Genomic DNA, 13,371 nt, shown 5'->3' with positions numbered 1-13,371 from the left:
AGATAAATGCATCTACTTAGTTGTTGAGAAAAGATTCATCTTGCTGTGACTTAATATTTAAGTATAAAAAGTCACCAACCTAACCTGTAGACCTAGTTGTCAATCAGGTGTAACCGTCTTCATGTGATAGAGTAATAAACTTGGCGAATAGTCAAATGAAATATGCCTATATATAGCTTCAAATCTTTGCCCAAATCCCTCGAACCATCAACCAAAGAGTTAGTGTAAGAAATACTAGATCTCGTCCACAATTACCATGGGATCTCCGTTCCTGATAACCTTAGCCACAATGGCACTATTTTCATCCCTTGCCATCGCTTCTGATCCTAGCCCTTTGCAGGATTTTTGTGTTGCAATCAATGATCCTAAAACGGCTGGTAATTCCTTGTACCTATCAGAGCATGTTGCGAAACATTTCTCTTTTTCTCAGTACAATTTTCGTGTCCTGTCATGTTTTGGCTTGACTTATAAGTTATCTCTTTATTACTATTATTTATTATTTTCACAACATCGTGCATGATGGATAATAAGACATGCAAAAATCAATCTGGGTTTGTTTTGTCTCATTATTACATTACTAACAGCTAGTTTTTTAAATGCAGTGTTTGTGAACGGAAAGATTTGCAAGGACCCAAAGGTTGTGAAGGCCAACGATTTCTTCTTTCGGGGACTGAACAAACCTCGAAATACAGCAAATCGACAAGGTTCTAATGTTACTGCTGTGAACGTCAACAATCTAGCTGGACTCAACACTTTGGGAGTTTCCCTAGCTCGTCTTGATTTCGCTCCTCATGGCCTAAACCCACCCCATACCCATCCTCGTGCAACCGAGGTCCTATTCGTGTTAGAGGGCACTCTTCATGTTGGTTTTGTCACTTCAAATCCACCAAATAACATGAAAAATCAACTCTTTACGAAAACGTTGAATCCAGGAGATGTTTTCGTGTTCCCTGAAGGTCTGATTCACTTCCAATTTAATTTTGGGAAGACGAATGCTGTTGCATTTGCTGGTTTCGGCAGCCAAAATCCAGGAGTCATTACTATTGCAAATGCTGTCTTTGGATCAGATCCTCTCATTTCTCCAGCTGTTCTCGCTAAGGCATTCCAAGTTGACAAGAAAGTCATTGACTTACTTGAGGCACAGTTTTCTTGAGACAACCAGAAAGGATCCATGGATTTGTTGTAAATTTCTACTAGCATGACTCTTGTGCTATATATGCACAGGACATTGCCATGATTATCTTGATAATCCTACTTTATTATATGTTTGAGAATAGTGTGATATTTTATTAATTAGCTAACGTGTCCTTTTCGATGAAGTAATTTTTGCACGTACAAGTCAAGAAGGAAGGGAAAAGCTCAAAAGAAAATAATGACATTTGGTGAGTTTTAGCTTTTTTTTTTTTTTTGGCTGAAACGATAAGTGATTTTATAGATTATCAAAACTATACATTTGCGAGCAAAGGCTCGAATGATCTATACACGCAGTGTACTTAGACACTGAGGAATCCAAAGTTCCTCATCTTCGATTATGCCTATGGCATATGAACTAATTCTAATACTAGCATGATTATCTTTCTTTTTTACTAAGCAAAAAGAGCACATTTGAAACAACAAACTTAATTGATAAATGTCCTCCACTAAGGTTGCCGATCTCATATCTTGAGCTTTCCTGGACAAAATGCAGCTGAGAACTTGCTTGTTGTGGATTTGTATCTCAATCTTTCTCCAGTTTAGCACTAGAGCTTTGCTCATTAGTAGCTTAATGGCCACCATTTCATCAATGTGTTTATGTCCAGTGCTTCTTTCCTTCACTGTCCAGCTCTTGATGATATGTTGAGTGTCCACCAGCTCTTGATGAGATGTTGGTGAGTCTTAGTGATTAGACTTCATTTCAACGTTGTAGGATAGAGGACAGAACTATTAAAATTTGAGAAACGTAAATTAATTGGCACCAAATAACTCGCTACAAAATCCTCTTAGAAGAGTTAGCTAAACACCAAAGTTATCTCTCCTGCTTCCTAAACCCAAAAATTTGCCTTGGATGCATGTTCTTAGTCAAGGCGGAGCAAAGGGCAGGGAGGGGCACCGTCTCACAAAGTCTAGAAATTCATGTTTTGTCCTCTATAAAATTTTGAAAAATTTTAAAATTTTCTATATATATGTATGTGTATATATATATGTTTGCTCCCAAGTTTCTAGAAAATCATGCTTTCTCTTTTAAAAGTTTGAGAATTTTCAAAATTTCCTATATACATTAAGTTATTTGTCCTCGAAACTTTTCAAAATTTTTATAATGACTCCAAAATTTACATGTGTATGCGTTTCACTCCCTCAAATTAAATTTTCTAATTCTGCTACTGTTTTCAGCAAACAATTGATTAGGATCTAACATGTCAAATATTTTTTATACTCCTAAGGGAAGTGCATTAAACCAGGAATATTGTTTGTACTTCTTTAAAGAAGGAACTGCATTGTTTGTGGTGTATATGTGATGAATAACAGAATTTACTGCATTAATCCAGAAGAAAATATTATGATGCATCTTTAAGCCTGTGTACTACTGCCAGTGTACATCAAGATCAAATCATAAAGGGCTTTTGTATAGATATAACTATTTGGAATATCTTAAACATGAGTTGTAAGTTTGATCAGTAGCTTAAACATGAGGCTTCAGTAGTGGTGAAACCAGAAATAATTGTTAGGGGAAAATGGCCAATTTCGTTCCTATACTTTTATACTTGTGCCGATTTAGTCCCTTTATTTTATTCTTGGCCAATTAGATACCTTAACTTAAGATGCAAGTCCAATTAAGGCTATCCACGGCAGCGCCACTAGGAAATATCAAGCGGGCATGAAATTGACCACATAGAGAGGGCTACTTTCAGAACATCACTTATGGATCTTCAATAAAGCCAACTAATTCATACGGTAACAGAACTAAAATGAAAGTGAGAAGCTTAATTTGCAGATTTGTCCAATTGGAGAGCTAGGGTTCATCCGAGAAAGGGAAGTCTCCCTAAATTCCCAAATTGTTTATAGAATCATTGCAAATGCAGGCAAGGAGAAATTGGGTCAAAGCAACATCAAGTTCAGGTAGTGTTTCAAGTAATAATGGCGCAAATCGATTTGAAACAACAACAGAAATTTACCTAGGGAAGGATGAATACTACAATGGAGACCTAATTGTGCGTTGCCACTGCCTTGAAGAGTGTCGAGTAGTTACTTCGTGGACAGAGTCAAATCCTTCGAGAAGATTTCACGGCTACAAAAATTCTGGGGTACTATTTCTGGGTACACATATTTCAATTATGAAAATTTAATGAATTTTGTTGAAGTAAACTACGAATTAATTGTGAATGCAGAAATCTGGAGCTTGTAATTTCTTTCTATGGTACGATCCACCCATACCTCAGAAGATGAAGAATGTAATTGCTTCATTATTGAGGGACCTCATACGTGTGGAGGGAGAAAATGCAAAATTGAAGCTTGAGATAAGAAAATTGAGAACAAAAGTGAAACTAATGATATTGGCATGTGTTTGTTTATGTTGCTGCGTTTTAATTACTACTGTGCTTGATGGCAATGGAAGACAAAAGCATGGTGTGTTGGAGCTGAAGATGCTAAACTAGTTTTGACATGTTCTAGATCTTTTGAATACATGGCTGCTAATTTCTTTGAATTTGTACAAGTTGTCAGGAGAAAGATGGTAGTATGTTATGAATTTGTAAAAGTTTGAGGAGAAATGTGCTACATTATAAACTTGAATGTGAATGATAAGCAGCCAAGTGCACTAGTTTTTTGGTTGGAAATTGTTTGGGAATTAGCTTGGTCACTGGAAACTTGTGGAAGCAAAAAAAATGGACAAAATTGAAGCCTGTTTATGGATATTTTCATTTTGAACCAATTCAGCGAAATATCTAACATGGTCACCAAACAAAGTTATTAAAGGTCTCCCAAATTTTGGATAGAATTTTGCTTGTCTTTTGACCCTTCCATTTGGCACCAATTCAACAAAATAGCTTACACATTCACCAAAAATAGGATGACTAGTTTTGCAATTGAATAACATAGTCAAAGTTACATAAAAGTTATGCAGTACACAAACAAGTTGTCCGCTAAATACCATAAAATCCAAAAGTAACTACAATAGCCAACGTTTGAGCAGTTTGGTTGTGGAAGCCAACGCATTTTGACCCTTCCACTACAACGAGTTCCAAAAATAGCCAAAACTAACTAAATTAACAAAAACTAACTGCCATCAACATGTTTTAGTAAAATATGACTCTCTTCAACTGTCCTAATCATTGTCCATGAAACTATCTAGTTCATCCAACAACCTATGTGCCTGCAAAATACATTTGAAATGAGAACCAACAAAGAGTAATGGCTGATAGTTTGAAATTAGACTGAGTTTTTAATGCAAAAAACATACAGTTTCTTTTCTTCTTTTGCCTTTTCTTGGAGACACAACAGCAACCATCTTGGATCTCCAAAGTTGGGCCCGCGTGCAAGGGCAAGTTTTTTGGCTTTGGCCTGGAGCATGACAGAAAAGATAGCAAACAGTTCGACGAACTTTTTTGAACTTAACTCTAGAGCAGAGGACTGCACATGAATCGTTTCAGCCAGCTCACCCGCTTGGATATTGACTGTTGAGCAGTGAAACATACATTTAGTAAGCATGCCCTTTAAACACACTTAAATTAAAAAAATATGGAAGCTGTATACCTGAATTGGACTTTATGGCTGCCATATTTTTTGAAGATTCACTATCATCTTCATTGATTGTTGCAGATACAGACACAGGTGTTTCTTCTCTTGCTTGGATATTAGTTGTCCCCGTGGTAGTCAATGGACAAGTTCTGACATTGTGCCCAAGTCCTTTGCATTTTCTGCACTTGTTCGAGTTCAAAAGAGATTGTCTTCCACTATCTTCAGCAGCCAACACATTAGTTGTATGGTTCAATGGACATCTTCTTATATTATGCCTTTTTTCTTGACATTTGGTACAAGTAATTTGTGTAACACCCTTCCTGGATAGTCTCTTACAGCCTTTAGAATCATATCATGGCTCATCTGGTTGCCTCCTCCTTGCCTTTTTAGGCCTACCAGGAAGTTTCAACTTCTTTGGCGCATTAATGGAGTCCTTCTTAGATTTTCTCTAGTTTTTGGGTACATTAATTGGTCCAATAGCTAGCTCATAGGCTTTTAAATAGGCATCTCTTGAATGACAAGGATCCACAAGACGCTCTGGCTCATTTTGCTGCAATGAAACATAGCATGTAACATGTGAACATGGTATACCGATGGATTTTTCCCTTGCATCTACAATCACCGAATTAAAGCTTTCACAAAGATTATTGAGAAGAATGTCACATTTGGCTAAAGTCCAAAAAATGTGACCTTGACCAAGGGCGAGGTGATGTATTATCCATCAACCACTTGTGTTCACTCTTATCATATTGCTTCAAGGAGTCCATCTCGACCTCAAATTTGTTCACATATGTTTCACTTGCACAGCCCCAAAACATGCCCTTTATTATTTTGCTAGGATGACGTTTCTTGAAGTTATTGTGTAGATATCTCACGCAGTGCCCATGTCCCACATTTGGAAGAATATCATGCATGGCTGAACCCAATACTTGTCATCAATAAATGCCAAAATTAAGCAATCATGAACTAAACTAATATGGTCCATATTTAAAACTTAGCCATGGTCATATGTATTACCTTTTGTCGGTCACTTATGAATGTTCACTTGCTTTGCTCATGGATGCTGAGATCAAATTTCAAAAACTCGATGAAACACCTCCAAGAATTCTTATTTTCTACCTCAACAACTACGTATGCAATAGGATAGATGCAGTCATTTGCATCTATCCCTACATTTTTTAGTAGAACTCCTAGGTATGGACCACATAGATAGCCGCCATCTACACCAATAACAGCTTCACAACCGGCTTTGAAGCCTTTCTTCAATGCTGCAAAGCAAATGTACAGCCTTTGGAATCACAGTTTTCCACTAAGCTCATCAATTTCTATCTCCATATGAACAGTTGATCCTAGATTTGATCGCAAGAGTTCATCACAATAGTCCCACATCCTTTTGTACTGTTCCTTGTAGTTCCTTGGATCAACATCTTTACTTTTGCGAATGTCTTGTAAACCTGATCTTTGGTAATATGCACATTCAATTCTTGATGGACTTTTTCCTTAAAGTCTCCAACTGAAATCTTCCTATTCAACCGCAAGAAGTCCCTGTAATGTACACTTAGAAACCTAGAATTGGCCAGCTTATGGTAGAATGTCCTTCCACATCCATGATTCAAGGATATTTACAGCTTGATAGATCTCACACTCCTTGCGTTTATTCTATATATTTACTTAGATGACCATAGTCTGTATGACAAAGGCATCACTATCTGGTTCCTTGGTCAGGTGAATGAACCATTTGCACTCAACATTCTTGCATTTTGCCCTTATTCTATTGGCATCATTTTTTTTCCAACCATGGTCTTTGCCCCACAGCACCCCATAATAATCAACTGTAGCTTTGAATACCTTTTTTGTGTCAAACAGTAACCCAACAAAAAATCTTGGATCCTTCATGTCAATTTCTGGTCTAAATCGAACATACCTTGGCTTCTTTGGTGCACTATATATCTTCATCTGAGGGCCCATAATGGCTGTTTAACTCTTCTGTGTTCATTGAGTTTGATTCTTCTTGGACCGCAATCTGCTCTCCATCATATATGTTGAAATCAGCAGCAGCATAAGTGTCTTCACTTGTGCATGTTCTTGCTTAGATGTGTGTGTTTTTTTCCTATTTTCTTTAGCACCCGTCTTCAAACATTTTCCCTGCATACCAGCCTCAAGATTGCGAATCTAAATTTCAAGTGACTTATCAATATTGGAAGTACAATTCTTGTATATTATGTCATCCTCATCCTTGCTAAAATCATAATCATTGTCATGAAAATTATCGCAACTATCATTACTATCATCTACCTCATCACTATCTTCAACAGTTTCACTAACTCTTCTTTTGCTTTTTTTCCTTTTACCCCCTTTACCCCCATCAACTTCTTCAATTGGTACATGAACTGGAAGTTCATTACTCTCAAAGAAGTCATCAAATGTCATATCTACATGGAACAAGTTTTCATCTAAAAACTTAACAAAGTCTTCATTTTCTTGAGTTGAGTAGCCCTTACTAGCATCATCTTCATCTGCTTTCGTCAACAAGTCTTTATTTTCAGCAGTTGAGCAGTCCTTGCCAGCATTCAAAAATCTGATATGAAACTCACGAACTACATAAAGTTCAGCTTTACCACTTTGTTTACCTATACAAGTCATCTCCCAAACATCCTCCTCAACATGTATTTCTCTAAGTCTTAACTTGCTATCTACTGAAGGGATTCTATACATGTATCTACAATCATCAGTACACCCAAGATATGCACAATAAGTCTTCATAATTTTCAGGTTCATTCTTGTGGCAATAACCCTGTCAAAAAGCTCCATGCTTCCCCCTATATATTTTTGTTCTATTTCTTCAACATAAGCCCCGCCATAGTAAATGGCTAGGTCAAACACATCCAACTGTTTACCTATTGTATTTTGCAAAAAACGACAAAAGAAAAATATATGTTAAACCTTTGTTGACACATGCTCATGTCTGCCTTTTGAGGAACATGAAAGCAACTTCTCAAATTAACTCAATAAAGCCTTAAGAACCACATGAACCATCTTTTTTCAAGAAAAAATGAAAAAAAATTAAGCTTAAATCTTTTCTGATTGCTCAACAATTGACCCCATTCAAGTAATGCAATGCAGTACAATAAATAGAATTGGAAGCCAGATAAACCAACCCCACATACCATTAAACCAGTTAACAAATAAACCAACCCCACACCACATGAGTCCTCTTTTTCCAAAAAAAATTTGAACAAAATTAAACCTTTTCTGGTTTCTCATCAGATGATCCATTCCAGTAATGTTGTTTAATAAACACAATTGCAAGCCAAACAAACCAGCCCCACATGTTATTAAACAAGTTAACAAATGAACAAAATCGATTCCTAAACATTTGAACTTACTATTTCTGCTTGATTGCCCTTCATCAAAATTGCCTTTCACGCTCAATTCGCACCCCATTTTGTCTGTTGTTGCAATCCCATCGGCCTCCTCTTTCTTGTCCATCATCAATCACTAGAATTTTGCCCAAATATCTCTTGGATTAACCCTAATAATTTTCTACATAAGTCATTTTCAGTTTGGTATTTCTTCAAAGTTTAATCTTGTATACGAAGTGATTTTAGTTGGCTTTATTGAAGGCCCATAAGTGATGTTCCGAAAGTAAACCTCTCTATGTGGTCAATTTCATGCCCGCTTGATATTTCTTGGTGGCGCCGCCGTGAAGGGTTTCAATTAGACTTGCATTTTAAGTTAAGGTATCTAATTGGACAAGAATAAAATAAAGGGACTAAATCGACACAAGCATAAAAGTATAGGGACGAAATTGGCCATTTTTCCTAATTGTTAGTGGCAGCAAAAATAATATCAAAATTTCTTTCTTGTCTTTCCTAAAACTAGTACATGACAAAAATATTCACATAAACTATATTACATCTATTTAGTGGGAGCTCTTATATATTCATGTGGAACTATTTCATTGGTTTTGGAGCAACTATTAAACTTGCCAAGTAGTTACTCTAAACTGATATAAAATTTTCTATTTAATGAGCAATATAATACAAATCACATAATAACACAATAATTTTCTTTAAAAAATATAAGAAACCTTTAAAGTAACTAAAACCTATAGTTTTCTAAGGCACAAGGACATGAAATTTCTTGTTTTATGGAAAAAGTCCTTCCACTTTATTGGAAAAAATTTCGTTTACTTTATTTTTACTAGCCAACACAATTGCTCTATACTTTACTTTTGTTGAAAACATTCACAAAATTCATTTTACTAATGTAGAAGGCCACTGTATGAATTTTGTAACATTTCATATCCATTAAGTTACAAAACTAATTACTTATATTTACTTCTAAACAACACAATAGGCGTACAATTGAAAATATTTCAAAATTACATGAGTCATAATAGGGGCATAACTGAAATTTTTTTTAAATAATATGGGCAATTGTAGAATTATGTGGGGGCTGTGGGTTATGCCCCCAGTTTTCCCATCGTAGCTCTGCCTCTGGGCTTCAAATCTGTGTCCTATGGTAGCCGTCCAGTTCATCCAAAAATCGTTTAAGCTAAGCTGGTTGCATGGAGGCAATTGTTTACAAGAGTCCTTTCTTTTTTACACTTTCTGTTGTGAGCCAAAGACAAGAAAGCCGCCAAGAATGTAGAAAAATAAAAGCCTGCCTAGTGCCGGGAGATGTTACTGGCACTTTTTAAAAAGTTTCTAGCATTCCCTATGAAGTACTATAGACCTTTAAAGAGTTTTCCTGTCGAAATTTATCTCCTTGTGTTAAAGACAAGAGATGAAGCTTTGAGAAACATTCTGCCCTTCTGTTCATTCGATGACGCATATATATACAGGATTTGGCCAAAACTTTAGCCGCAAGAGAATCCTCCTATGATTGAGGAATATACGTAGAATTATACCAGAATCCAATCAGCTAGAGACATACCAAAATCCCAGCCAAACTAATATATATCTAATATTATCTATACAGCTAATACCCCCCCTCAAGTTGGAGCATGAAGATTCGAAATGCCCAACTTGGCGAGTAATTGAACAAACTGACGCTTGCCCAGTGCTTTGGTAAGAATTTCAGCCAATTGATGAGTAGTCGGAACATAGGCTGGACAAATGGTACTATGACAAATCTCATCTCGAACGAAATGACAGTCAACCTCAATATGCTTAGTGCATTCATGAAAAACGGGATTCTGAGCGATGTGTAATGCAGACTGACGATCACAATAGATGCGCATAGGAGTAGGATGGTGAACACCAAGAGTAAAGAGCAACCCGCGTAACCATTTCAACTCACATGTGGTGACGGCTAAAGCGCGGTACTCGACTTCTGCAGATGAACGAGATACCGTTGGTTGCTTCTTAGTTTTCCACGAAATCAGAGAATCACCAAGAAACACAAAGTATGCGGTCAAAGATCTACGTGTCATAGGACAACTTGCCCAATCATCATCACAATAGGCCGTTAGGCGTAAGTCAGAGAAGGATTTGAGCAATATACCCTGACCCGGATTGGACTTCAGATAGCGAACCACTCGTAGAGCTGCTTCCCAATGCGCCTCCTTCGACTGCTGCATGAATTGAGCTAAGATATGAACACAATAGGATAATTCGGGACGTGTGATAGTCAAATATATAAGGCGGCCAACTAGCCTGCGATACTGCGCAGGAGATTTCATATCGACACCCTCATTAAATCCCAGACGATGATTTTGCTCTATAGGAGTGCCAGCTGTCTTGGATCCCAAGAGACCCGTCTCAGAAATACTATCCAACGCATATTTGCGTTGACTGAGAACAATGCCAGTAGAATTTCGAACAACTTCAAAACCTAAAAAATATTTGAGCGTACCAAGATCCTTCATATGGAAACAGTGGCTTAAGTAACATTTGAAACATTGTATAGCCGCCGAATCATTACCTCCAATCATCAGGTCATCAACATAAACCAAAATTGATAAGTGCACAGCATCTTGCTGGTAAGTAAACAAAGAGTAGTCGGAGGAAGACTGAACAAAACCGTAGTGAGTAAGGGCCGCTGCTAACTTGGCAAACCAACACCGTGGGGCTTGTCGCAAACCATAGAGAGACTTGCGTAGATGACACACTTTGTTGGGTCCTGACATCTCAAATCCTGGAGGCAAACGCATATATACTTCTTCGTCAAGCTCACCATGAAGGAAAGCATTCTGTACATCTATTTGATGTAATTCCCAGCACTTTGCCGCTGCCACTGCGAGGATTGTGCGAACTGTCACCATATTGACCATCGGTGCGAAGGTTTCTGTGTAGTCAATTCCTTCGACTTGATGATTACCAAAAACCACCAAGCGAGCTTTATAACATTCAATGGACCCGTTTGCATGATATTTAATGCGGTAGACTCATTTGCTGCCTAACGCTTTCTTCCCCTTAGGCAACTCTTCAATGGTCCACGTACCATTAGCTTCCAACGCCTTTATCTCTTCCTTCATTGCATCGCGCCAACATTGAGAACGAACGGCTTCTGAATAACTTGAAGACTCACGTCCTGCAGTTATAGCCGCCAAGAAACGGCAATGCGGCAAGGAGAATTGATTACAGGTTCCATAGTGAGAAATAGGATATGGTGTACCTGTGGACTCCGTCGATGATGAATGAGCAGGTGACGGGCTAAGACGAGCTGTATGTGTGACATAATCTTGAAGCCGAACAGAAGAATACCGTTGCCATTGTCCACGACCAAGCACAACCTCTGGCTCAGTAGTATTGCCTCGGTTCCCATTGTCGTACCCACCGATGTCCTCAAGTACTCTCTCAGAGTGAGAGGTAGATGAGCTCCTGTGTCCTTCGCGATCGGTAGAAGGCAAGAGCCAGTGTGCTTCCTCTTCAAAATTACCAAAAGCATGTGGAGTTGAAATTGCATTGGAGATGTCGCAATCAACAATCTTCATAGAGAAAGGAAGCTCGGACTCAATAAATACCACATCGCGTGACTCAAACAGGACGCCAGTATCTAAATCATATAACCTCCACCCCTTCTTTGCATAAAGGTATCCAACGAATACACATTTACGACTTCGACTGGTGAATTTATCTCTGTCGCGATTAAGACTGTGTGCATAGCAGAGACAACCGAAGACTCGTAAATTATTCAAAGATAGTGCTTTGCCAAACAATACTTCAAAAGGTGTTTTTCCATCCAGAAATGGTGTGGGAGTTCGATTAATTAAATTGCCTGCAGTCAAAATGCATTCACCCCAAAATGTGATAGGCAAACAAGATTGAAAACAAAGCACCCTTCCCACATTAAGGATATGTCTATGTTTACGTTCAACGCGCCCATTTTGCTGAGGAGTGTCCACCATAGACATTTGATGAATGATTCCAAGATCTTTCAAGTAACTGGTTAAACATGTAAATTCTTTGCCATTGTCACTACGAACAATTTTGACCTTTCTATTAAATTGGTGTTCAGTGAAAGCCAAAATTTTTTTAAGGATCTTAGGTACCTCGTGCTTCTTCTTTATCAAGAAGATCCAAACAGCACGTGAGTAATTATCCACAATAGTTAGAAAATATTTAGAACCACAAAGAGACACTTCACGATATGGACCCCATAAATCACAATGTATTAACTCAAAAATTTCAGCAGCCTTATTTTCACTAGAAACAAAAGGAGTTCGGGTATGTTTTGCCCGCAAACAGATATCACAATGACCTAAATCTGACCCAAACTTAATACCACCGATCATAGGAGAAAGGGATTCCACAACTCGCTTAGAGGGGTGTCCTAGTCTTTGGTGCCACGGCGCCGTTCACCTTATTTGCTCGAGCAGAAAATACTTCCCTCACAACATACAGCCTTTCTCACTCTTTACCCACTCTAATCAGTATCCTCGAAGTGCGGTCCTATACAACACATAGACAATCAGTAAACTTTAATATAAGAGTCTTGTCTCGAGCCAACTTTGACACTGAGATCAAATTGCAGTCTAAGTCAAATACAAATAAGACATTCTTGAGACACAAAGATCCCAAAATAACAGTTTCTTTCTTTGTAGCCATAACCTGTTCACCATTGGGCAACTTCACAGGATAAGGAGGAATATTCCATACTTCGCTAAAAGATTCAACGACTCCAGTCATATGATGCAAAGCGCCGGTATCAAAAAGCCATTGTAAATTTGCCTTACCAGACAAATGATGGCTCGACGTTGATTTGTGTGTACTCAAGAGTGACTTCAATGTCAACCAATCTTCTGCACTAAGATTTTCCAGCCCCACCTTGTCTGCATCTCCAAGAACATGCATCGATGATGCAGTAGTGTCTACGGTCTGCACAGCAGTTGCATTTGCCGCGCCACCCCTACCGCGATCTGGTCGTCCGCCTTTTCCTCTACCACGGTCAGTCGTATCTGCTCCTCGCCTAGCAGGAAATCCATGTAACCGATAGCAAGTGTCAATGGCGTGTCCTGATCTTTGACAATACGAACATAGAGGCCTGTCCTCTCGTCGAGTTCCTCCTGAATTGCGCGATCCGTCTGCAACTGGTGCCTTGACTGCAAAACTGACCGGATCCGTCTTCTCAGGAGTGGGATTTTGCATCATAGAGCAAACCTGCTCCTATTCCGTCACTTGCGAGTAGACTCGGTACATGTTAGGTAAGGGA

General features: G+C 38.3%; 2 protein-coding genes across 2 annotated transcripts; one reads left to right on the top strand and one right to left on the bottom strand.

Annotated features, from left to right (window-relative positions):
- Positions 1 to 206: 206 nt before the first annotated feature.
- On the top strand, positions 207 to 1,293 carry LOC113712887 (putative germin-like protein 2-1). The gene is made up of 2 exons (XM_027236502.2): positions 207 to 377; positions 603 to 1,293. The coding sequence occupies exons 1-2, from the start codon at positions 257 to 259 to the stop codon at positions 1,151 to 1,153; spliced, it is 672 nt and encodes a 223-aa protein (XP_027092303.2). The 5' UTR covers positions 207 to 256; the 3' UTR covers positions 1,154 to 1,293.
- Positions 1,294 to 11,104: 9,811 nt separating this feature from the next.
- Positions 11,105 to 13,307, bottom strand: LOC140015086 (uncharacterized). The gene is made up of 3 exons (XM_072066965.1): positions 12,771 to 13,307; positions 12,581 to 12,611; positions 11,105 to 11,937 (listed from the first exon to the last, which is right to left on the bottom strand). Exons 1-3 carry the CDS (start codon positions 13,305 to 13,307, stop codon positions 11,105 to 11,107), a joined length of 1,401 nt encoding a protein of 466 aa, XP_071923066.1.
- Between the last annotated feature and the right edge of the window lie 64 nt (positions 13,308 to 13,371).

Source organism: Coffea arabica, chromosome 10e, assembly GCF_036785885.1.
Source record: "Coffea arabica cultivar ET-39 chromosome 10e, Coffea Arabica ET-39 HiFi, whole genome shotgun sequence".
NCBI lineage: Eukaryota > Viridiplantae > Streptophyta > Magnoliopsida > Gentianales > Rubiaceae > Coffea > Coffea arabica.
The sequence above is the reverse complement of the archived record's forward strand: the minus strand, read 5'-3'. Positions and strand labels throughout refer to the sequence as shown.

Bases quoted from the DNA above. Each gene is read 5' to 3' on its own strand.
- LOC113712887 (XM_027236502.2), top strand. From the start codon at position 257: ATGGGATCTCCGTTCCTGATAACCTTAGCCACAATGGCACTATTTTCA. The intron at 378-602 runs GTAATTCCTTGT...TTTTAAATGCAG, and splicing joins CAATGATCCTAAAACGGCTG to TGTTTGTGAACGGAAAGATT.
- LOC140015086 (XM_072066965.1), bottom strand. From the start codon at position 13,307: ATGCAAAATCCCACTCCTGAGAAGACGGATCCGGTCAGTTTTGCAGTC. The intron at 12,612-12,770 runs GTTATGGCTACA...TGTGTTGTATAG, and splicing joins AGTTGCCCAATGGTGAACAG to GACCGCACTTCGAGGATACT. The intron at 11,938-12,580 runs GTAAAGAGTGAG...TTTTGACTGCAG, and splicing joins GAGGATACTGATTAGAGTGG to GCAATTTAATTAATCGAACT.